Source organism: Narcine bancroftii, chromosome 14 (genome assembly GCF_036971445.1).
Source record: "Narcine bancroftii isolate sNarBan1 chromosome 14, sNarBan1.hap1, whole genome shotgun sequence".
In the NCBI taxonomy this organism is placed as follows: Eukaryota; Metazoa; Chordata; class Chondrichthyes; order Torpediniformes; family Narcinidae; genus Narcine; species Narcine bancroftii.
Genome location: NC_091482.1, coordinates 32,958,327 through 32,983,576, shown reverse-complemented (window position 1 = coordinate 32,983,576; position 25,250 = coordinate 32,958,327). Strand labels below are relative to the sequence as shown.

Below are 25,250 nucleotides of genomic sequence, written 5' to 3'. Positions count from 1 at the left end.
AGTCCACAGTTCCCATATTGGTCACCAAAGTACCAGAGCAGAAGTAGCTCAACCTTTGTCCAGAGACAATGGTGACAGTGTATTTGATGGCAGCCTGAGTTCTCTTGCCGTTTTTGCCCGGGTCTGGTAAAGCAGGCTATGATTTGGGCTCAATCTGACTGATTTGCTTCCTTTCCTAGAGACATAAAGTCCAAAAATATATTTTACTGACTGACATCCCAAATTAGGAAGGCGATCGTCTATTTTAAAAGAAAGCTACATTATGCACTGATCACTAAATGCAGGTCATAATATGATCCAATTACTGGTTGTTATATTTTATATGGAGCCACTATACAGAAATTTATGTTGAAAGACCAACATTGGAACATAACTCATTGCATTTAGATATCAACTAAGATGTTTAAATGTAATGAAGGCTGATTGAAGGTGATGTCCTATTGAAGGTGACACAGAGGGAACAACTGAATGTGTGTAGGTTCCAGGATAGCCTTCTGCAAATGAGACAGAGTTGATTAATTTGGAATGCCAGCACAATCCAGTTGTGAGACGGGTTAACAAAGGTCTCAAGCGGTTTGGGGAGAAGAGGTACCGAGCACCCGGCCAGTGCAGAACCCCTAGAGCAGGCACTGTCTGGCCTCGCATAGGGCTGATAAATCCATCGTTATGTGTGCACCCAGGGGTGTGACAGCAACCTAAATCAATTGGTCAAAGATATCCTGGTTAATGCAAGTCTCAATTTTCCATCTTCTGAAACTTCAATATGGGGCATTTCAATCGTTTCATGCAGGCCAATCCCATCCTCTCAGAAATCAATGAGGTAAGCCTTCACTAAACTGGCACCAGTGCAAGGCAGTCTTCCTTCAATAAGACTATACATCCCCAATATTCCAGGTGTGATCTCCAAACGTGATACTAGCCTGCTTGTTTGAGTACAACTTATTTATTATTATATTTCATCCATCTGCAATATCGGATAACATTCCATTTGCTTTCCTAATTCATTCCTTAATGCTTTTAACAAAAACACACAGACTGTGAAGCAGTGTTCTACTGTGCCCCTCCATTTTAACAGCATTCTGCTTTTCTATTCTTCCCACCAAAGTATTTAATCTCACATTTCCCCACAGTATCCAGCAGCTGTTCAATCCTTGCTCACTTACACACTTTCTTTCTCCCTTTCCAGACTCTTTTCCTCACAACCGTAGACCTGAGTCCTTCCCTACCTCTATCTCCTTCTCTCTCTCGCTCTTAGAGTCCTTGGTAGCATTCTGCTCTCCTTTCCACACTGGTCTTCAAGCCCCAGGTGGTGCAATGCACCCATTCAAAGCTCTACAGGAGGATTCGTAGTACTAAGAAGTGGTCATGCACCTCATTAGGAATCACAAAGACAGGTTTTTTTGTACATCGTGCCCTGAGTCTTAGCATACCAAAAATCTAGTGAGAGAGTAAAGGTTAGGTAGCCTTTAAAATGCTGCGATGAATTTGCAGGTCTGTGTTAATGTCCCCCCAAAAAATGCTCCAAATTAATCTCTTCTCTTTGGCTTGGCTTCGCGGACGAAGATTTATGGAGGGGGTAAAAAGTCCACGTCAGCTGCAGGCTCGTTTGTGGCTGACAAGTCCGATGCGGGACAGGCAGACACGATTGCAGCGGTTGCAGGGGAAAATTGGTTGGTTGGGGTTGGGTGTTGGGTTTTTCCTCCTTTGCCTTTTGTCAGTGAGGTGGGCTCTGCGGTCTTCTTCAAAGGAGGTTGCTGCCCGCCAAACTGTGAGGCGCCAAGATGCATGGTTTGAGGCGTTATCAGCCCACTGGCGGTGGTCAATGTGGCAGGCACCAAGAGATTTCTTTAGGCAGTCCTTGTACCTTTTCTTTGGTGCACCTCTGTCACGGTGGCCAGTGGAGAGCTCGCCATATAACACGATCTTGGGAAGGCGATGGTCCTCCATTCTGGAGACGTGACCCATCCAGCGCAGCTGGATCTTCAGCAGCGTGGACTCGATGCTGTCGACCTCTGCCATCTCGAGTACTTCGACGTTAGGGATGTAAGCGCTCCAATGGATGTTGAGGATGGAGCGGAGACAACGCTGGTGGAAGCGTTCTAGGAGCCGTAGGTGGTGCCGGTAGAGGACCCATGATTCGGAGCCGAACAGGAGTGTGGGTATGACAACGGCTCTGTATACGCTTATCTTTGTGAGGTTTTTCAGTTGGTTGTTTCAGTTGGCTCCAAATTAATAATGAACGATGAATGATTACTTCATACACATCCTGCACCCCAAGTGTCGTGCACGTGATGTTGCACAAACCCTCAGAAACATTGGGTTGCATTTCATAAATGTTGCAATTCAGAGAAAGGCCGTGCTTACATAATTAATATTCAATCGCACAGATGCAGCTGAATTTTAATCTACAGGCAAGACACACCCAGGGATCAACTTCAGACACAATCACCGACTGATACAAATTGCAACTTAAACTGAAACATTTTCTAGTCCACCTCTGCAATTTTTCATGCAAACTCACCTGTACATTACCAACCACAATGTCCCTCACTAGAGCCATCCAGGTACACTTGGTCAGCCATAGAGTTACAGAGTCATCGAAGCTAGACCACATGCAAAAAGGCTGTTTGCCCATGCCGACCAAGATGTGTATCTGAGCCAGCCCCTTCTAGCCCAAATCTATCCATGTTGCTATTTAAATAACTTTTAAATGTTGTCACTGCACCCGGATCCTCTAGAAGTTCATTCCACCATCGTCAGAACCCCTTTAAATTTTTCCCCTCTTACGTTAAACCTATGCCCTTTAGTTTTAGAATCCACTATCCTGGGAAAAAGACTGTGACCATTCACCTTATCAATGCCCACCTCCTCATGATTTTTTACACCTCTATAAGATCGCTCCTTAGCCTCTTGTTCACCAGAGAAACATGGCCAACCTATTGTTTCCTTCTCACTAACGCCTCAGTCTTGGTAACATCCTAGGGAATCTTTGTCGAACCCTTTCCATCCTAATGGCACGGGAGACCAGAACTGCACACACTCCAAGTGCAATCTCATCACACCTTGTACGCCTGTAAGAGGTCTGTGGTGATACACTGCTAGCCTACTCCAGGGGGCGACCTGTGTACCTGCAGGAAGATCACCGGAAGACAGACCACGCCTGGCCGACTGTCAATCAGCCAACCTGAATGAACCAAGCCCCACCCAGTCAACTGCCAATCATCCGCTGGGATATAAGCCACATCTGGCTACTCGAGGTCAGTCACATGGAGTTGCAGCTAACTACAGCAGAGACTTTAAGTAGAATAAAGCCTTTTGTTCAGTCTTCCGAATTTTGTGTCTGCTTACTGTCTCTACAGTGCATCACAAGGTCACAGGTCTCAGTGGAGACAAAGCATTCAGCTCAAGGTTTGGCTCTGGACATAGCCAGGCCAATGGTCTATTTGCTGTTAGTTCTTGGGGCAATCAACAGCTGTTTTCAAACCAGTTTGGTTGAAAATCTCACTGCTGCAGATATTGCATGTGGCACTACAGTTAACAACCGTTTGAGAGATTTTTTTTCCAGCTGGGAAAAAAAGTGCTAGGACAAACATTTTGCTGATATGTCAGGGACTGAATTTCTCAATAGACCCAAGACATCCGTAAATGAGCATGATATTGCATTACTCTAGCTTGAGTCAATTTTCAACTGGACACCTGTTATTGTTGGGGGGGGTTTACCATATCAAGGGAAGGCTGTTTTATCTCATTAGCTGAACAACGTTAAAACAGACTTATTCATTCAATAAATTCTATAGTGGCTGAGCGTCAAAGAAAAACATGGCTCGTGCTTAAACCAAAAGCACTCTGGCATTCCTTCCTTCCTTGAACAAGCAACTTTAGCCCTTAGACCAACTGGTTCAATTGCCAATATATTAATTTGAAGAGACTGCATGTGACAATTATTGGAAGTCAGAGAGAGAGTTATTGCAGGAAATATCCACTGGTCCTCTGTGTTGAAAAGACTGGTGACTGGATTTAAAATTAGACCAGCAGGATATTTAACTGCTCTTTTCTAATTGCAAGGAATGGCATGCACCTTTCCTGGTCATTATTAAAGTATTTAAGGATTACCTTAAAATGAACAAGCATTTCTTACAATTAAGAGCTGGTTTAATTTTGACCTTGAGGTGAATTGGCTGTCTCTTGCTTTATGGCCATTGCCAGTAGGCCAGTCGGTTTAATTTTGACCTTGAGGTGAATTGGCTGTCTCTTGCTTTATGGCCATTGCCAGTAGGCCAGTCGGTTTAATTTTGACCTTGAGGTGAATTGGCTGTCTCTTGCTTTATGGCCATTATCAATTCATTCCTAGGATTACATTTTGCATAATTCACAATGGAGGAAAAAAATGTATATATTTTGAAAAGAAACCACTGAAGAACATGCCAAACTGATGTGTGAGTGGTGTTTTGCTGTGAACAATTTGAAGTCCACAGAGCAAGCAGGTCCGCTTCATCACAACAAATGTTTTGTTACAAACATTATGTGACAAGTGCACTGATCAAAGTTGCAGTCAGTTTGGCTCAGCTGCTAACACTGTTAGATCAATTTCAGACCCTGGAACTTTCCACAGGCTTCGCCTTGCCCTCCTGACAAGCTTCATCAGATCGGGGGAGAGCTCATCCAAGTGCTTAAGTAGTACCGGCTGACCTTCCACAAACTGCAGGGGCAGAGCTGGAGAAGCCTGGTCAGAATCTAGGCTAAAGTTTCATTGTCATACTGTGGTATTGCTATATTGTCTAGATCTAGCTTGGTCACAGGGATATCACAGTAGTCATTTAGTAAGAACATGATGCAACATCCTGCCCAAAATTCCTTCATTAAGTAGTAGTATCAAAATAGATTAAACCTTTATAAATCCCACGAGTGTTTATGGAACCATAATCAACCATGTAATGGAAGGTCACTGCACTTGAAAGAGAATGTGATTAATTATGAAATGCTCTGGAACATCCCAAGGAGATAAAGGTGGCAATTTTAATGAGGAGCCATTCTCAGCTGAAGGGGAATTTTTAAGTAGAGTTCTTGGGTAATGAGCAGGGTGCCACACATCTGCTAACCGATGAAGCCCTCATCGAACTCCACTCAGAATCCTTTTCTGCCCAAGATCATCTTAATGAATGACATGGTGGTGAATGAGTCAACATTTCTTGGGTCAGAATATTCAGTACCATCCCTGCTATTGAAGGGAAGGTACCAGGGCAGATTTGAATCATAACTTGCAGACCCTGATCATTATTGTAGCAGTTAGATGAAGAGGCACCAAAATGGTCTCTTTCAGCACATCTCATCTATGTTAATCCCATTTGCCTACATTAAGTCTCTTTACTTTTCTTATCCAAACATTCTTTAAATACAGTTGTATTTGCTTCCTTTACCTCTGCTTGTTCCAGATAACCACCACTCAATGTCTGAAAAACATCCCTCCCAGATCTTCTTTAAATGTCTCTGCTTTCATTTTAGACCTATGCCCTCCTGGTCTAGATTTCCCAGGGAGTGGGGAGAAGACACTGACTATCACAACTATATTTGCCCCTCCAAATGTTAGATTCTGCACCTCAAATGCTAATGTTTGACAAAATGTTCAACCTGGTCCTTGGTGTGGCAGGAGTTAATCCAGTACTGGAGTCCTGCTCCACAGTAGGCCATGGACATCGATGCAGGGACATTGAAGAGAGTTCCATGCCGTTATGGGTTTTGCTAATAGAATGATTGGAAGGAAGGAATAGAATAGGACGCATAGTCCTGGACTATTTGCCCTTTCACCAGTTTTTATCTGGACGTTTGCAGCTGACACTTACCTCATTGTTGGTGCCTATTTTGCTGGTTTCACCCCTCATGTCTAGCTTTTTTTTCAAAGGATTAACGTGTAAACCACTGGGATAAAGAGGCCATTCCAGTTATGCTGCGCTGCCAACCATCAATTTCGGACTGGGCTCTGAGTGGCTATTTTGAAACTCCAAGTACATACAAGTGCTCACAAAAACACTGTCTAGGAAAGAAAACTCCAGGCTTTTCCCCCAACTTGTGTTGCAACTTGAAGGGATTCAGCTTCAGCAAAGCAGACCCCAACAGACACTGTATAGTTCACCTGCTGCACTGCCCCAGTCCTGGAACAGGAGCGTGACAGCAAGCAGCAAGCACACTAATCAGGCACCAACGTATAACCATATAACCATTACAGAACGGAAAGAGGCCATGTCAGCCCTTTTAGTCCGCACCGATTTATGTGAAACTCCAACCAGTTCCACCTACCCACCCCCTACCCATAACCCTCCAACCCCCTCACATCCAGGTGCTCATCTAACTTCTTCTTAAATGACAGAATTGACCCTGCCACAATGACCTCTTCTGGAAGATCATTCCACTCAGCCACCACTCTCTGAGTGAAGAAGCTTCCTCTTATGTTACCTAAAGTTTTTCCCCCTAACCCTTAACATATGACCCCTTGTTCCAATCTCCCCTATATTCAAGAGAAAGAGCCTATTCACATCTACTCTATATATTCCCTTCATAACTTTAAATACCTCTATCAAATCCCCTCTCAACCTTCTACGCTCCAACGAATAAAGTCCCAGTCTACTCAATATTTCTCCACATTCTAGATACTTCAAGCCAGGCAGCATTTTAGTAAACCTTATTTGCACCCTCTCTACCTTATTTATATCTTTCCTATTATTTGGAGACCAGAACTGCACACAGTATTCCAAACTTGCAAGTGATGTTCTTGATTCAGGGGGAACAAGGCTTGAATTTTTCAAACACAGTTCAGACTCGGGATTAAAGAACATCAGAAATCTACAGGCCTTTCAGCCCACAGTGTTGTGCCAACTTAATTATCGACTCCAATTTTCTCAGTTCCGTGTACCTATTGAATAGTCTCTTAAAAGATCCTCTGTGCCTGCCTCCACCATTGTTGCCCGCTGTGTATTCCATGCACTCTCAGTGTGGAAAAACCTACCTCTTACATCCTCCCATGCACCTTAAAACAATGCCCGTTGAGCCCTGGGAAAAAGCTTCTGCCCACCCACATGATCAACGCCTCCCATCCTCTTGTCCACCTCTATCAGTCCACCTGTCATCTTCTGTGGCTCCAAGGAGAAAAGACCAAGTCCATTCAGCTTATCCTCATGAGACGTGCTCTCCAATCCCGGCAGCATCCTTGTGAATCTCCTCTGCCCCCTCTCTGTAGCATCCACATCCTTTCCGTAATGAGGTGACCAGAACTGAATACAGTATTTCAAGTGGGTTCTAACTAATGCCTTTTAAGGCTTAAACTCAATCACACAGTTAATGAAGACTCATACAGCTTAACAACACTAGCAACCTATACAGTAGCTTTGAGTGTCCTCTGGACACGGACCCCAAGAGCTCGCAGTTCGTCCACGCTGCTCAGAGTCCTCTCATTAAAACTGTCTGCTGCCTTAAAATTATGGCCAGTTCCTGATACACAACACATCAAACAATTCTCCTTGCTTCTGACCCAACTGGTCTGGAGATGCCTTTGGAATAAATTGGCCCTACAGCTAGCAGACCAGAAATTCCCATGCAGCGCCCAGCTTTTCATCCATGAATTCAGGGCTTGGTTCCAGTTCAGACAGAGGCCTGGGGAAATAGTGCAGGGAGGATACAGTTGGAGGTGGAGGGGAGGGAGGTTATTTGGCATGGTGGAAGAAGGCTTATTCTGAAACAATCGGCTCTCTCTCATCTTCTAACCCTGTCCTGTGAATCGGAAACCATCAGCTCACTTGTTACCATTGATTTTAGACAACTGCTGCTTGCTTATGTCCCCCCAAATTAAAAAAAAGGCCTTTACCAGTGTCATCAGCGCAGTCCCGTGCAGGAGGCAGCTTCTTTGAATCCATCAGGACTGAGGTGCCAGTGGGTGAAAGCTCGTGGTTAAAGTTCGTAGTGGATCCCACACTAGTGAGCAGTTCCTGGTTTAACTCCAATGGGATTCTGGATCCTGGGAGTTCATAAAGAAATTGTGGTGGTGTCCGTACATTGCTTGTGTCATGATTGGATAGTTTAGCCATGGGACTCTCCCGATTAAAGTCACAGATGCTTTTTCCAGGCTGTATTTCCCGATTCAGATCCACGCAAGTCCTTAGTTCTTGGATATCCTCGTCCAATGATCTAGAGGTGTGCAATAAGGGCCAGAGGTGACACGAAAATAAATGGGAATATTACTGGCTACAAGTTCATCCATTTATATTACAATATATACTGTAGAAGCATTCACCCTGAGATTTAGGTATTGAATAAGAAATACATGCATTGGATATTGTGGAAAAGTGGAAGTCAAAGATAACCTTATTATTATATAATCCAAATTTCCAACTCTCATTAGCTCCTTTCAAACTGCAGCGTAACTGGTGGCCCTCCTGGGACCTGGGTGCGATTACAGGGGCTGGAAGCACCTTTCAAATCGTTGGGGAATCTACACATTAAATCGTCAACTTGGCGATTTAAGGGGGATTCCGCCCCCCCCCATAATGACATGTCATGTACTCACCGGAAGTACTGCCTGATGTTCAGATGCTGGCTGCCCAGTGGCGCACACGTGTGTCACCAGAATGAGCGGGTCAGCCACTTTCCTGTGGACGTGACCTAGGTGAGTTTAACTGGGTTCCTTGACTACCTCTGAGGTAGGTCAGGGACCCGGTTGGATTCCGACGGGGTTGACCAGGTCAGACCCTTTCTAACTGCTGCATAACTGGGGCGCTAACCGGGAAAGATTGCCCAGTTTACACGGCAATTTGAAGGGCCTAATGTCACCCTAAAAAAAAACCACTAAGAATTCAGATTCCACATCGACAACACAAATTAAGATCGACCTCTTCCCCTTCAAATCAGATTTCAACAGACTTGGGGAGGGAGCTTCCTCCTCACCCTCCCAGGCAAGCAGACGCAGGCTAGGTCAGTACTGGGATGGGAGACAAGCTGGGAGTACCAGGTGCAAGAGCAGCACTGCTTGATCCAGCCAGCCGATTGTCCTGGCCATCTTTCTCTTAATGACACCGCAATGCAGGCTGACACTGCAGGGTGGCACTGGAGGAAGTTGGAGGAACTATCTTTCCATGAGACTTTAAAACAAGTTTTATCTACCCTAAGTTACGAAAGAGATGGCACAGCATTGTTCAGTAAATAGTGACCAATATCCATACTCAGACATGATCTGGTCAGAATCACATTGCTGATCAAGGGAATTTATTATGCACAAATTTATTATTTATTATCCATTTCTGTACTTTGCACATTACAACAGTGACCAGACTTCAAAAGTATATCAGAGGCTGGGAAATCCACTAGAATATCATGGGACCAACGGAAGGTCTCCATTTTAAATTTAGCGCAGTTACAAGACCATTTCAACCCACGAGTCCGTGCCGCCCAATTTACACCCCCATTAACTTACACCCCCCTGTATTTTTCGAAGGGTGGGAGGAAACCAGAGTCCTCAGAGAAAACCCACACAGATACAGGGAGAATGTACAAACTCCTGACAGACAGCGCGGGATTCGAAACCCGGTCCCAATCGCTGGCGCCATGGAGGTGTTGGGCTAATTGCAACACCAACAGAGGTGCCCCACGGTTATATTCTTTGTCACCTGTCAGGTTGTCAGGCAATTGGTTAATCTTTCAAACCCACTCCATCCCCCCACAAATGTCAATTGGTCCTTTCATCTTGTCAGGAGTACTCATCTATGAAATTACCTTTTCACAGTAAATCGAATTCTATTACTTCGCTCCAAGATCCTTTTCAGAGTTTGAGCTTCGTATTCAGAAGGTCGCTTAAAGCAGACCCCGTCAGGCAACCCGTGAACAACGATAGAAGGTGGGTCCTTCAGTATCTTCTCATAAGGCACAGGAACAATTGTGGATTTGTCCAGAGCCTCACCTGAAATCAAGTGGGGATTGGTCATTACTTATATTAAAACTCTAGAGAATAAATTGGCAATTTTTAAAAAGTAATATCACATTACTTCATGCAGATGAAACATCACCAATGTTGCAGTAATAGTTTAAAACAGATATTTTTGTTTTCAGTCCTGTCGGAACAGACACCACGTGTGTGAGGGACACCTCCCCTCAAATGGCAGCTCCTCTGTCCCCGGCGGGACAGTCTCGTGCTGCAGATCCCCAGCAGAACCAGCAGCTTTGGAATTACTCTCCCAGCAGCAAGAAAGAAAATAGTAGCATCAAAACTGCCAGGTGGAGCCAGGCACCATCAATATCTAGGGCACTGACTTGCCCAGGGGGACAGTAAACACTCACTGTAAAGCACAGCAAACACTTCTTCCACCATTTTCCGCAGCACATAAACATCACTCATGGGATCTAACGAGTCCCTCTGCATGTTCCGCCCATTCTCTGCCACCATCTTCAACATCTCCATCCCCCGTAGTTGTGCATTCCAGCTTGCTGCAGGATAGAGACACGTTTAGTTCACAGTCAAAGGTTAGTGACAGCCACCTTTCAATTAATGATTATTAATGGTTACCGTTTAAACTCGTGTAATCGTGTAAAAGTCGACCCGCCTGTTTTGGCCCCAAAATCGCATATTTTCCATATATCCCATGTACAAGTCGAGACCATTGTTTTTGGCCCCGATTGCCCACCCATCCGAGCTCCCGACACCCCAACTGCCCACCCATCCAAGCTCCCGACACCCAAGTTGCCCACCCATCTGAGCTCCTGATGCCCCAGCCGCCTGCCCACAAGAGCACCCGACGCCCCGACCACAGATCCTCACCCCGGCTGCCCGCCCACCAGAGCTCCCAACACCCCGAACACAGATCCTCACCCCGGCCAGCCGTCCACTGGAGCTCCCGACGCCCCGATAGCAGATCCTCGCCTTGGCCACCCGCCCACCAGAACTTCCGAGGCTCTGACCGTGGACTTACCACCCAGTCCCGACCATCCGAGCACCCGACACCTTGAACGACGCAGGGATTTAAGTCAAAAAAAGTATCCATGTAAAAGTCAACCCCCACAAATTTGACCCGAAAGATTGGACCCAAACTTTGACGATTACACGAGTATATACAGTTTCACTAAAGTGAGCTCTCAAACAGCACATTTCCAACGGCTTTATGCTAGCAGGTCCACTCCATTTACACATCCTTCTTCTACAATGAGATGCTATAGAAGGAAGTGTACCAGTTCTGGAAACTCAAACATCAGGCAAAGGAGTACAGAGTTGTATGAACTTACCAGAGAATTTGACAATTTAACGGTGACAAGTATTTCAAGTTTGGTGGTATTGATGAACTAGCTTTATCCTAAGTGGTATTCAATCCCATTAAACTTTATTTGTAAGCCTGAACAAACACAGGCCAGCCAAGCGCAAGAGGATGGGATACTCATGCTTATTCTCCTTCCCACTGCAAGAGGCAATGGGCCTCTCTCCTGACCTCAGCCACCGTTGCTCTCAACCAAAAATGAAATAGCCTCCAGTGTAATGCAGATGATCATCTTTCACTAGAAACGCCTCAGTAAATTTCTCTCAATGGCATTAATGGGGTAAAACCGCTGAAAATAACAGCATGCTTGCTTGGTCCTCAATTAGAAACATAGAAAATAGGTACAGGAGTAGGCCATTTGGCCCTTCAAGCCTACACCACCATTCATTTTGATCACGGCTGATCGTCTACTCAGTACCTGCCTTCTCCCTGTACCCCCTGATTCCCCTTAGCCACAAGGTCCATATCTAACTCCCTCTTAAATATAGATAAGTAATTGGCTTCAACCATTTCCTGTGGCAGAATTCCACAGATTCACCCCTCTCTGAGAGAATTTTTTTTTTCTAATCTCAGTCCTAAAAGACTTCCCCCTGATCCTTAAACTGTGATCCCTGGTTCTGGTTTCCCCCAATATCGGGGACAACCTTCCTGCATTCAGCCTGTGCAATCCCTTAAGAATTGTATACATTTCTATAAGATTCCCCCTCAATCTTCTAAGTTCCAGTGAGTACAAGCATAGTCGATCCAGCCTTTCTTCATATGTAAGTCCTGCCATCCCTGGTATCAATCTAGTGAACCTTCTTTGTACTCCCTCTATGGCAAGGATGCCTTTCCTCAGGTAAGGAGACCAAAATTGTACACAATACATTAGGTGTAGTTTCACTAAGGCCCTGGAGTAGATCCTCGCTGCTCGAATCCTCTTGCTATGAATGCCAACATGCCATTCGTTTTACTCATTGCCTGCTCTACCTGCATGCCCACTTTCAATGACTGGTGCACAGCGACACCCAGATCTCATTGCATCTCCCCTTTTCTTAATCAACACCATTTAGGTAATAATCTTCTCTCCTGTTCTTGCCTCCAAAGTAGATAACCTCACATTTATCTACATTATATTGCATCTGCCATGCATTGGCCCACTCACCTAACTTGTCCAAGTCACCCTGCATCCTCTACACAGCTAACCCTGCCACCCAGCTTCGTGTCATCTGCAAACTTGGAGATGCTGTTTTCTATTCTCTTATCTAAGTCATTGATATAAATTGTAAATAACAGGTCCGAGCACTGAGCCTCGTGGTCCCCCACTAGTCACTGCCTGCCATTCGGAAAAGAACTCATTTATTCCTACTCCTTGCTTCCTATTCACCAATTCTCTATTCACCTCAATTCCATCCTTCCTAATCCATGTGCTTTAAGTTTGTATACTAATCTCCTGTGCAGGACCTTATTCTCTCCCTTTCCAAAATAAAAACATGCATTTGACATCCTCCAGCTCATCTGAATGGTCAACAACCCATTACTAGCCCATTATTAATACAGTAAAATCCCTGTGATCTGGAATTCAAGCAACTGGCAAAAACAGTTGAGGAAAATAAATAAATAAATAGAAATAAGTAGGAATAAATAAAAGTTTAAATTAGTAGAAAGCAAACGTTCGCTGAAGTAACACGTAAACCTTTGGTGAAGATGGGAGCAAATATCCAGCCAGCGGAGGGAGGGCCTTGGTCGGGCTTTGCTCGTAGCAGCTGTTTGAATAAAGTTGTGTGAAGTAGCAAAGGTGTCGCCCCCGATGAAGAGCTGGTTGATGCCGCTCTCCGTTGGCGTGACTCCTTATCCCTGCTTAGTAAGATTCGCCACGGACAGAGGCTTTATCTGTAAAGTTGGCGGGGGGAGGGGTTAATTATCTATAATGTTATTGTTCGTCTTTCAGGCGGCTCTGTGGAGGGGGAGGAACCTGCAGATGCAGCAATGGTTAAATGTTTTCAAAGAATGTGACTGGAAACTAAAGTAAAATGCTTTAAGTTTCATATATTCATGCCATGAAGTTTGTTCAATGTAAGTACAGTATAGTATTTTTGTCTTTTAAACTATTTATTCTTAATGCAGGTGTATTAGTTGGACATTGTAGGAGTGAGTCTCAAGCAACTGGAAAACTCGTTTATTCGGCATCTACCAATCCCCATAGGTACCGGATACCAGGGGTTTTACTGTAATACTTATACTTTGGTCATTTGGATACTCTAATTAGTGTCGTTTTATTCTCAGGGACCATACAGCTGGGTGCCAAATGGGCTTCAGACAGCCTTGTCCTATTTTTCCAAGCAGGATTTAGAAATTGTCTTTGTTTATCATCAAAATCTTCTTCACCAACTCATGGATAGGGGTTATTTACAAAATGAAGGGTTATTCAAAGTCCTTCATATTGATTAAATGAAGTCATCTCCTTCAGCCTTTGACAGACTCCTAGTTAATTTGAAAATTTGCATGTGTTCCTCAAAAAGACCACAGACAAGGACCACTCCAGAATATCCAGGGCAGCTCACAGTTAGTGAAGTGCATTTGAAGTGCAGTCACTTTTATTTTGTAGACTCAGAAGGCAGCAAATATATGTGCTTCATGCTCCCACAAATAGTTGAACACGAGCTAGTTGGCATTTGATTATCTAGATATGGGATAAATGCCAGTTAGAATAACAAGTTCTTCTCTGCTCTTTTTCAAACAGTGGTGAACTTGCTTTGAAATTAATTGCTTGCTGTATCACTAAACAAACTGCCAAGTTACTATGAAGCCAATGGCAGAGCACAAAGTGCTGAAGTGATTACATAGCGTGGTTACTGCTTCATCAAAGGTTTGAGTTCTAGGTAACTATCTTTGTCCACCTTTTTGAGGGGAGGTTGGTGAAGAGGGGGTAGTTGGTTCTTATCTCACAAGATACCCAAAACACTGAGTTCTAACAATGTCTCTACATCCGTGGTTCTCAACCTTTTTCTTTCCACTCACATACCACTTTAAGTAATCCCTCTGCCATCGGTGCTCAGTAATGGATTGTTTAAGGTGGTATGTGAGTGGGAAGAAAAGGGTTGAGAACCACTGCTCTACACTGACAGGGCAGCCATGATGATATGCTCATAACTAGAACGAGTTATTGTGCATCACCCAGCCCGGCTGGAGGCCAAACATCAGTTTGGTTTGTCCCAACAAAGCAGTTCAAAGTTGTGTAAACTCACCGCAGTACTTGACAAATTCTTTTTGCAGTTCTCTTCTGGCATTCAGAAACACTTTGCCTTTCTCTGTTCCCAGGACAAATGTGCTTTCATCATGAACGGCAATGCAGGCAACTTCAGCGTTTAACTTCGACAGCGCCGTGCACTGCAGATAAAAGATTACAAAGAAAATTTAGCTCTGGGTAGGGCTAGGCAGAACCTTAACACTATGCACAGAGAGAAAGTAGCAACTTCACTTGCATTGTCCAGTGCTCGACATAATTAATCCTGCAATCTGAAACAATACCGAGTGGAGGGTTCACATGACAAGCTTGTAATGGAGAGGTTTTTGTTAAACAAGGATGTTAATTATTGTAGAACTGGTGCCAGTAGATGGAATTAGATGCATGTCACATTTTTATCAATGCCAGAAAAGACTCAAAGAATGAGTGTCGTTGTAAGTTAGTTGCATTTTTTTTTAAAACACCAATGAAAATTTACTGTGGAAATAACATTCCCTGTAAGAAGTTTTACCTCCATAGTCAATGTTAAGTGCTTGCTCATCAAACACCACTTCCACAGCCAACTGCTGTTTCTGTTACTTTCCTTGCTGTGATCAATTTTTGCCTGACTGAATTACAGTACCACTGCTTATAATGTTTTTAATGACCTGGATTGATGATGGATATCTGTGAGCTTGTGTCTTGCATGCATGGGTCTTGTGGAGCAGATTCCGTCATTGAGCCAAATTTGCAGACGTCAACAAATTCAATCGATAGCACAGTAGGAGATGTAGAATAAGAGTTTTAGAAGTTGTAGGGAGAGGAATGAGAGTTTTAATGCTCAGCTGCTGCAGGTCCAGCCACCCAGAGGGCCACACATAATATCAAGGGTACTCAGGTGGCCAGATAGAGACACTTTAAGAATTGGCAGAATTGGAGAAGATCACAGAGACAGGGAGGGAAGAAAGGGATTTGAAAACAAGAATTGGAATTTTACAACCAAGTCATTCTGGAATGTGAGCGCAGAGATGATGCCTGGCCAGCACGGTTGGCGTAGCGGTTAACTCAATGCCTTTACAGCGCCAGAGATTGGGACCGGGGTTCGAATCCCGCGCCACGTGTAAGGAGTTTGTACATTCTCCCTGTGTCGGCGTGGGTTTTCCCACGGGGACTCCAGTTTCCTCCCACCGTTTGAAATGTACCGGCGGTATAGGTTAATGGGGTGTAAATTGGTGGCATGGATTTTTGGACCAAAACGGATGCTGGATGTCTAAATCTAAATTTCATTTTTAAAAAAAAATACAGCTGTGATGTGGACGTTCGAGTTTTAGATCTCATGTTTGGGAGGGTTAAATGGGAAGCCAGTCATGTACAATGGTACAGGGAGGGAACAAAACACATGGCTTCAGCAGAAGACAAGGTGTAGCAGAAGTGGAATCAACTAAGGTTGCAGAAAAGGAATTTGGGAGTTTTTCTGGTGGAACAGATTTGTAGTCAAAAGCTAATTGCAAACAATCTCATTTGGGTTTAAAAACGATGACAAAAGGGAGGAAGGAGTTGATGGTGAGGAAATAGAGACTGTGGTAGGTGCCTTGGACAATGAATTAACTGGAAATAAGATTTTGAATATCCAGTAAAAACACAATTCTGGAGAAACTCTGCAGGGCAAACAGCGAACTTTTAATAGCAAAGATAAAAGACACATAACCAACATTTCAGGCCTGTGCCCTTCATCAAGGTGTGAACTCATCTCCGTACTATTTTTACACCTTGATGAAGGGCTCAGGCTAAGAGTTTTGGTTATGTGTCTTTTATCTTTGCTATTTAAAGTGCACTGTTTGCCCTGCTGAGTTTCTCCAGCATTGTGTTTCTACTTCAATCAAGGCACCTGCAGACCTTCGTGTTTCACTCTTCTGAATATCCAGTATTGGGCGCGAAAATGTGAAAGACAGAGTGGAGAGAGATTGAGCCGGGTGTCGTCAATATTTGCTCAAGTTATTTTCAGGTAATGTCCACACATGGCCGGGTGTAGGGAACGTCACATCAACCCTCCCCATCGCAAATCCAGGAACACTTGAGATGGCATGAAGATCGGTGGATGACGGTACAGACGGTAGTCGTCAGCTCGAGGGGAATTTTGATGCATTGGTCAAATGTGCTGAGAAGTGGCAGATGTGGTCTAATCCTGATAAATGTGAGGTAATGCAATTGGGGAGTACTAGTGAGGCCAAAACATAAACATAAAGTCCGAGAAAGCATGGTGGAACAGAGAATACGCTCAAAGATCCTTGAAGGTGGCATCAGAGGTATACCCCATGATGACGGAGGAAATAGGGACACCAGCTTTCATTGGGGCATCGAACACAAGAGCAGGAAGGTTATTGGTATGACCTCAGCTAGAGCGTAGTGTGGTCTGCTCAGCATACTATAATAGACATATGATAGCGCTGAGGAGTCGCCAGAACGCTGCCCTAAAAGGTGTTGCAGGTATGAAGGGAGAATAGAGAGGCTCAGACTGTTCTGGAGGTAGTTAATTAAGAGGGACACGCTTGAGGGATATTAAATTATGAGGGGTAGACCTTTTCCCATATCAGGAGTAGGCAAAATTAGAGGACACGCAGTGAGGATAAAGGATAAAGGATTTAGAGGGGGATCTACTGGGGCCCTTTTCATCCAGAGGTGTTTACCTGGAGTACACTGTCTGAGAGAGTGGTGGAGGCAGAGTGCCAAGAACATTCCAGAAGTAGCTAGACAAGCATTTGAATCGCTGAGGCATGGAAGACCAGGCACCAAGCACTGGAAGCTGGGATGAATATGGATGGGTGGCTACTGGGCAATGTGGATGTGGACTGAAGGCCCTGCTGAGATGCTGTATGACTATGACACAAACACTTCTGTGTGGACGTCTGTGTTTGCGTGGCCGCATTCACCCCTCAGTGTGCACACAGATCTTTCTGATCAAGTCTGTTTGCATGGAGCTGAATGTGCATGTGTGTTTTTGTGGGGGGGGGGTGAGGATATGTGGAGGGGATTAATTGTCACCTACACACTGTGAATGGGAAAGGGTTCACGCTTCACCCATTGTGCAAGCCATTCACTTGTCATTTCCCATGTGGAAACATCGGCTGTTCTTCTCTCTACACTGCTCACGTCTGCAAGATGAAAATCCTAAGCAACAGCAAATATTCCTGAATTTAAATTCTTAACAGTAAAACCACTCTTATGGTTTCCAGCAGTTTCTTTCATCTGACACATTCAAGCTTGCCAGCGACTGGTTTTGATGACTTCACAGTACAGTGAAGGATGCTGGGAACTAATAGGCACGGTGCTTGCTGGGAAATCTGTTGGGCTGGCCGATAGATTCAGGGATTGGAGAAAAGGTACTCAAAGTTTATTGCTTCCACAGTTTATTGCCTCTGTGTGGAACCATGGATGAGAGTACTGAAATATACAGAGCATGTGGTGCCATTTATAATTTTTAATGCATTTTTAAAAAAAAAATTAAATTTAGACATACAACACAGTAACAGACCATTTGGGCGCATGTGTCCGTGCCGCCCAATTTACACCCAATTAACCTACGACCCCAATACGTTTTGAACAGTGGGTGGGAACCAGAGTCCCCGGGGAAAACCCACACAGACACGGGGAGAACGTTCAAACTCCTGATAGCGCAGGATTTGAATCCGGTTCTGATCGCTGCCGCTGTAAAGGCGCCGTGCTGGCCGCTACGTTAACTGTGCCGCCCTTGAATCATTCCATAGTTGAACCAATAAGGGAGGCCGTGCACTGTGGAGATTTAAAAACTCTGGACAGAGTTAACAGACAAAGGAGTCAAAGAGCACATGTCCATTCATCACTAAACATTGCGGTGCAGGTTACTGTTCTTATAATAAAATGTAACTAAGCATAAGGTTCATCTAGAGTGACTTCGAAAAGCAGAAATATGTCAAACCTTTTCAACTTTGGCTAAACTACTCTCAGAATTCTTTAAAAGTTCCATTCACTACATTATTAAGAAGGAATAATGTGATTGGAATGAATACTAAAACAGATTCACAAGGATGAGACCTGAACAGAGAGGTTGCTCTGATCAACGATAGCTGCCACAGCAGGACAGAATGTACTGACCATCGAGTCCAAGGCGGAGACCAGGCTGGTGATGATGTCCTTCTTGTCCGCAAGGCTTTGCACTCCACACATCAGCAACTGTTCATGACAATTATTACTCCGCACTCCTTCTTCCAGGCTTCCCCTCTGTGCCATGCTTACCTGTGAAAACAAAAAGTAGCAAATGGTATCTCTTTGCGAAACACGAGGCCTTCCCGGTTTATCGTGGTGCTGTTTCACCCAGGTCCTGTACGTGGAGTTTAGTGATGAATCAGTTGGGCACAGATTGAAAAGTAATTTCATAAGCCATGTGCCCATCGATTTTAAGGTTCAGGTGGCAAATTTGAGGTCTGAACTGGGAAAGCAAATACCAGCGCTGCTGCTGGGACAGACCCAAGAGACCAAGAAGTAGAGGCACAACACTGCGACTCAAGGATTCATCCACCCTGTCCTAACGGTGGTTGCACCGCACAGAGATTGAACAGCCTGTTAGAGGAGGCGACGATGCTTAGACACTAAAGTCCTTCAATTACAGGTCTGTGCCCAAGATGGCATCGCCTATTCTCGGCAGCGGCTCCGGGGGGGGGGTGGGTTGCAGACATCAGGAACCAGTGGAATGGCGCATGGCACCAGAAATGGGAGAACACCCCCCCTCCCCCCACCGTTGAGAAAGAGAAGCCTATGACACGACCCCACGGGATCGCCGAGGGGCTCAGTGGCTGATGGATCCACACAAGCTGCGGGCTTCCAGGGAACCGCTCGGGTTTTTTTTAACGTTCAGATACGAGCTGTCCGTTAGTGCACCTCATCTCTGTATGCTGATTTGTCTTTCTTACTGATCAGGTCTACCACAGTCATGTTGTCAGCAAACATGATGATGTAGTTTGAGCTGTGTTTAGCTGCACGGTCCTCTACCGGCATCACCTACGGCTCCTAAAACGCTTCCATCAGTGCTGTCTCCGCTCCATCCTCAACATTCATTGGAATGACTTCATCACCAACATCGAAGAACTCGAGCTGGCAGAGTCCGCAAGCATCGAATCCATGGTATGAATGATAAATAAAGGTACCTTGACTTGACTTGGTCCCCATGAGCCCATCTCTAGCAAAGACCAGATAGTGTCTCTCCAGAACCATGGTGTATATTACATAAATATAAGTTATAATAGAAGTTAAACACATTGAAATATTTAAATATTAAGATGTATATAGTAGAAGTCCATGGTCCACTATCCACAAATGATCTGGGAACTCAGGAGTCTGATGGCTTGGGGGAAAAATCTTTTGCCCAATCTGGATGTCAGGGCCCGAGTGCCACGGTACCTCCTACCAGATGGCAGAAGGGAGAACAGTTTACATGAGGGGTGTGTGGAGACCTTCACAATGTATATTGCCTTTCACCTACATCATGTTGTAGATATCCTTCATGGTAGGAAGAGAGCCCCCAACGATCTTTTCTGCTGACTTCACTATCCTCTGCAGGGTCTTCCTACCATGAGAATCAAACCATCAAACTGCCTGTACTATTTGCAGTTTTGAATGCAGTTTTGCAGTACTGAATGATGAACAAGTTCAGGTTTTTTGCCACATGTACCAAGATGCAGTGACAGAGGTTATTTTGGGAGTAAACATCTCACACATCGTACATTTAATAAGACACAATACAAAGACTCCAGTCGCAAAGAGTATGGAGCAAAGGTGACATGAGTTACTATTTTGGAATTCATTTAGGTGACTGATTATGCAGGGAAGAAACTATCCTTGAATCTGCTGGTGCCTGATCTCACTCTTGTGAATCTTCTTCCTGATGGGATGGTATTTTATTTAGGTCATCTCCAAATATTCTGTAAACACACCCGAAAATACTGGAGGAACTCAGCAGGTTTCACAGCCTCTATAAAGAGGCTGTAAAGAGATGCCCTGTTTTACTGACGTTTCAGGCTTGAACTCTTTTTTTAAGACATACAGCACGGTAACAGGCCATTTTGGCCCACGAGTCCACGCCACCCAATTTACATCCAATTAACCTACATCTCCCAGTACATTTCAAACAGTGGGAGGAAACTGGAGACCCCGGGGAAAACCCACGCACTGACGGGGAGAAGGTGCAAACACCTTACAGACAGTGCGGGATTCGAACCCCAGTCCCAATCACTGGCGCTGTAAAGGCATTTCGCTAACTGCTACGCCAACCATGCGTCCAAGGTGTAAGAAAAAGGTACTGTACAGCTCTGATTATCTGAAATGGTCAGGACCTGCTCTATTGGATAAAGTTTTTTCGGAGAACTGGTTGTTTTTTTTAAAAAAACAGCCCAGTAGCAACAACAAATCACTTTTATCAATGTTTAAACAATAAGGGGAGGCTTTTTAAGCATTAAAATAATGTTTAGTTCTCACCAATAAAAAATGCTGGCTGCCACCGATCCCTAACACAACCCAACCGCTGATCACTGAGACCAGCCAACCGCTGCCGCCAATCCCTGGGGAGGCTTCCCGGGCCGGTGGAACACATTCTAGTGAATCGCCGGGCTCCTGCATCCCCAGTCACTGGAGCACCTGACTCCGAGTCCCGACCGAATTCTCCCCTCAGCCTACCGCACATGCACACTGGGGAGCCTGGTGTGCGTGTGCAGCAGCTCAGCATTGGAAGCCCCATTGTGCCGAGGAGGGAAGGAAGGAAGAGAGGAATGGGAAAGGAGGGAAGGGGGAGGGAATGCCATTGAGTCCAAGGTCCCTCTCCTGTCTGGGAGCCACTTTCCTTGATGGCACCGGGACAAGCGATTCATCCGACCACTTGCAGCTGGGAGACAAGTGGCACATAGTTTGGGAGGGAGGGTTGGAGAAAAAAGTCAATAGAGGAAGGCAAAGAAGAAATGGAAAGAGAGGAGAGGGTGTTACGTGAAACGAGAACAATCGTGCTTCTAATCTCATGTCGAGTGAATTATTTTTTCCAACCTGCAAGGTCAGTTCGGCTCCGAAAAAAATTTGGATAAAAGAGGATTTCCGATTTATTTTGGATATCCTCATTTAATCTGAATTTTTTTTTTAAATAGGCAAAAAGCAGGCAGGCGTCTGAATAAAAACTGGGGAGAGTCCAGACTCTCCCCTCCCAGCCTTTCCCCCTCTCTGTCACCTATCTTTATTGAGACGCCTGCCTGCTTTATGCTTACACCGTGAAGAAGGGCTCAGGCCCGAAACATCGGTAATATCTCTTTACCTCCTATGGACGCTGAGAGACAGGCCAAGTTCCTCCAGCATTTACTGTGCGTTTTACTGCAATCACAGCATTTGCAGGTGTTCAAATATTCTGTGGAAGTTTCATTTGACAATGTTCTGTGAATCACTCATTAATGTTTTTTGTGACATAAAAGACCAGGTAAATTAAGCCTGTTGATTTAAGTGTAGCTAGCGTGGCAATGTGAAAGCACATTCAGTAATAATGTTCAGAAAGAAACAGGACACTTCAAGAGAAAGAATTGCATGGGAAAGGGGAAAACAGTGGGGAAATGGGATTATTTCACTCATCTATCAAGCAGCCAACACATACACAATGAGCCTAATGGTCTCACTCTACTGCTAATGCAGTATTCAATTCCACGACACTACCCAGAGCGAATGGAAATGTGCCATAAGTGCTGACCTACATTTTGTTTAGCAGTGAGCCAATTCTGAAAGTGGACTTTACATTCCTAACAATCCCAAGAGCAACTTTGCTTGCCTCCAATATCCCAAGAATAAGCCAGTGATCATAATAGGAAATCATAACAGGAAGCCATTATTTTGCACGCTGTTTACGGGAATGCAACTTCCCAGAGGAACTTCCCTGTCTTTCAGGAGGCGCACAGTTCAAGCTTTATACAGAGCAAGCTTTATACCGAAGGAAAGTACAAACTGAACAAATAAATAACTGGTTTCTACAGGGCAGACAAAATAGCTGTGCATAGTATAAAACAGGGGGATTAATTTCCCTCCACTTTTTGAAACAGAAGGCCCCTTACTCTCTCCCCAAACAAGAGCGCAAAGAGAGAAGGCCATTGCAGGCTGGTTAGCGCCACGCATTACAGGGCCAGCAACCCGGGTTTGAATCCCACGCTGCCTATAAGGAGTTTGTACGTTCTCCTACTGCCTGCATGGGTTTCGCCTATTGCTCCAGTTTCCTCCTGCACTTTCAAAACGTACGGGGGTTGTAGGTTATTTGGTATTGGGAAGCATGGGCTTGTGGGTGGAAGGGACTGTTACCATGCTGTGTGTCTAAATTTCAAGGAAAACATTCTGAGCCATGGTGACCACTCTTTAAGAAGCCTTTTGAGACACTGGTAATCTTAGGACTCTATTTCTCTCTTTGAACAGCTGCATAAGTCTGGTGGGATAAAGTGCATGTCACGGAGTTGATGGTATCAATGCTTTCCCCCTTCTTGGTCAATTTTCTCTTCCATCCCACATATTCTTTGGTACCTTTCCAGGTACATCGGATGGCTGTTCATTTTCTCCCCCTCTTTACTCAGTTTTGGGATTGGGGCCATAATGGCGAGTCCTGCATCCTTGCCTCCTTCTCACTCTCGAGAAGGTGGAGGTGTGCCTCTGGTGAAGGTACTGCCCATCAGATTAGACAAAGCCCAGGATTCAAGCCCAGTCACAGAGAGAAAGCAGCAGCACATTTAAAAACCAGGATCCTGTGCAATTAGGTGGGGACCTGCAGTCAGAGGTGAGGCCAGACACATGCTCCCCGCAATGCTCTGGATGGTGGAGCCTGCTGTTCATTTCTAAATTTTTCTTAAATGTTAGACATACTGCAGGGTAACAGGCCATTTCGCCCACCAGCCTGTGCCATCCAATTACACTCAATTGGCCTGCACTCCCGGTACATTTTTTGAAGGGTGGAGGAAACCGGAGCCCCTGGAGAAAACCCATGCAGACACGGGGAGAATGTACAAAACTCTTTACAGACAGCGCAGGATTCGAACCCCAGTCCCGATCACTGGCACTGTAATGGCATTTCACCAACCGTGAGAAATACTGCTGTGAGAGATGAGTAAAACTAATATGAAAATATGAGAGATGAAGAAAGCTAGTATGGATATATGTGTAATGAATAAAGCCAGTATGAATAGGATAAGGGTAGATAATAGAATGTAGGAAGTAAAGTTAGTCTGAATAAGATAAGGGTCTTCTAGCCTTAGAGAGAGTCAGCAACTTTCGCATATGTAATTAGTAAGCCTTAGACAGAATTAGCAAGTTCTGCATATAAGAGTTAGTAAGCCCTGAGGTTTGGGAAGGTGTGAATAAGGACAAAGGCAGGTGAATAAGGACAATGACATGATGGGACACAGACAGGATACCCCCTGGTCCTCCAAGTTCACAGAAACAGCACGTAGGCAGACAGGATTGCCTAATGCCAAACTCATCCAGGAGGCAGAAGAATGTAAGGGGGAGGGTACTTCTATACTGAAATGAACTGTATAAAAGTTGGGTGAGCCCCAGTGTATGTGTGTATTCCCAGGGTAAGGGGAAGCACCCAACTTTGCATTGTTGTATAATAAATGTTCTTTGTTCTCAATTTTTGACTCGAGCAAATTCTGTGAAGGTACTTCTGTTTCTCACAAATGGGGGCTCGTCCGGGATCCCACTCCCTCCACTGACAGAGTGCCCGACGACGAGGGTAGGTGCACCCCGGCTGATTCAGCTGGACTCACGGACAATGGGTGACTGGTCAGTGGATGAAGTGAGTGATATCCGCGAAGAGGCATTGAGAACAAACGATGGGAGGACGTTAAGGAAGTGCGCTAGGAATAGCTACTGGATCCCCGTAAGAGGAATTTTACTTACCTGTTAGTATGGGAGGTGTGAGTTGCAAGGGAAATAGTCCTAAGGAAGGACGGGATGATCAGATAACTAAGCAAAGTCCGTTAGGATTAATGCTATCTGATTGGGGTGCGGGGAAAACCCGTGGGAAAGACAAACAGACCATGGTCAGGTATTGCTGTCTGGAATGGGTTAAAAACCCGATAAAAGGGAATTCAGTATATTGGCCAAAGTTTGGATCCGATGAGGACTGGATGTGTCAGGCATTGAACATCTGGCTCTATCAAAATCAAAGAGATAATATTGAGAGCAGAGAATATCCAGCCTGCTGGCTCAGTGGATTGGTTGATCAACTGGTTTTGAATGAAAAGGAATGTAAGGACAAGAAGGATGAGGAACCTTTTGTCCCTGAAACACAAGGATGGGATGTGTTACATTCCCTTCCTCCACCTTATGCTCCTCCTATGCCGGCTCCTATCTTCCCCCCCCCCTCCTATGCTCTACCCTTCTTCACCTTCCCCTCCTCCCCCACAGCTAAAGGAGAAGAAAGTAGGGGTGGTATGATGACCCGTTAACAAAGTACTAGATTACCACCTCAATTGACAAGAGAGGGAGGAGACTTTGATTCAAAACAGTGAGACCCTCCGGGAGGGAAGGGCAGAACCCTTTGATTCATTTTCCAGAGAGCAGGAATCTAGACATTATAAAGGAGAGGATAAGCCAGAAATTAACTGGATGAGACCTTTACGGGAAGTTCCCATGGGAGGGGGTCTTGGTTTCGTAAATGTGCCCCTGACTAGTACGGAGGTGCGTAATTTTAAGAGAGAATGCCCAATAAACAGAAAGGA

General features: G+C 44.9%; 1 protein-coding gene across 9 annotated transcripts in view; it reads right to left on the bottom strand.

The window, feature by feature from the left end:
- Positions 1-25,250, bottom strand: part of gtf2ird1 (GTF2I repeat domain containing 1) — a 235,753-nt gene that overhangs the window by 132,920 nt on the left and 77,583 nt on the right. For all 9 annotated transcript variants that reach the window (XM_069910946.1, XM_069910941.1, XM_069910950.1 and 6 more), the window contains 5 exons: positions 18,622-18,762; positions 14,513-14,654; positions 10,318-10,464; positions 9,757-9,940; positions 7,856-8,175 (listed from right to left, as the gene is read on the bottom strand). In XM_069910946.1, coding sequence (XP_069767047.1) covers positions 7,856-8,175; positions 9,757-9,940; positions 10,318-10,464; positions 14,513-14,654; positions 18,622-18,762 — 934 coding nt within the window. The remainder of the gene's footprint in view (positions 1-7,855; positions 8,176-9,756; positions 9,941-10,317; positions 10,465-14,512; positions 14,655-18,621; positions 18,763-25,250) is intronic.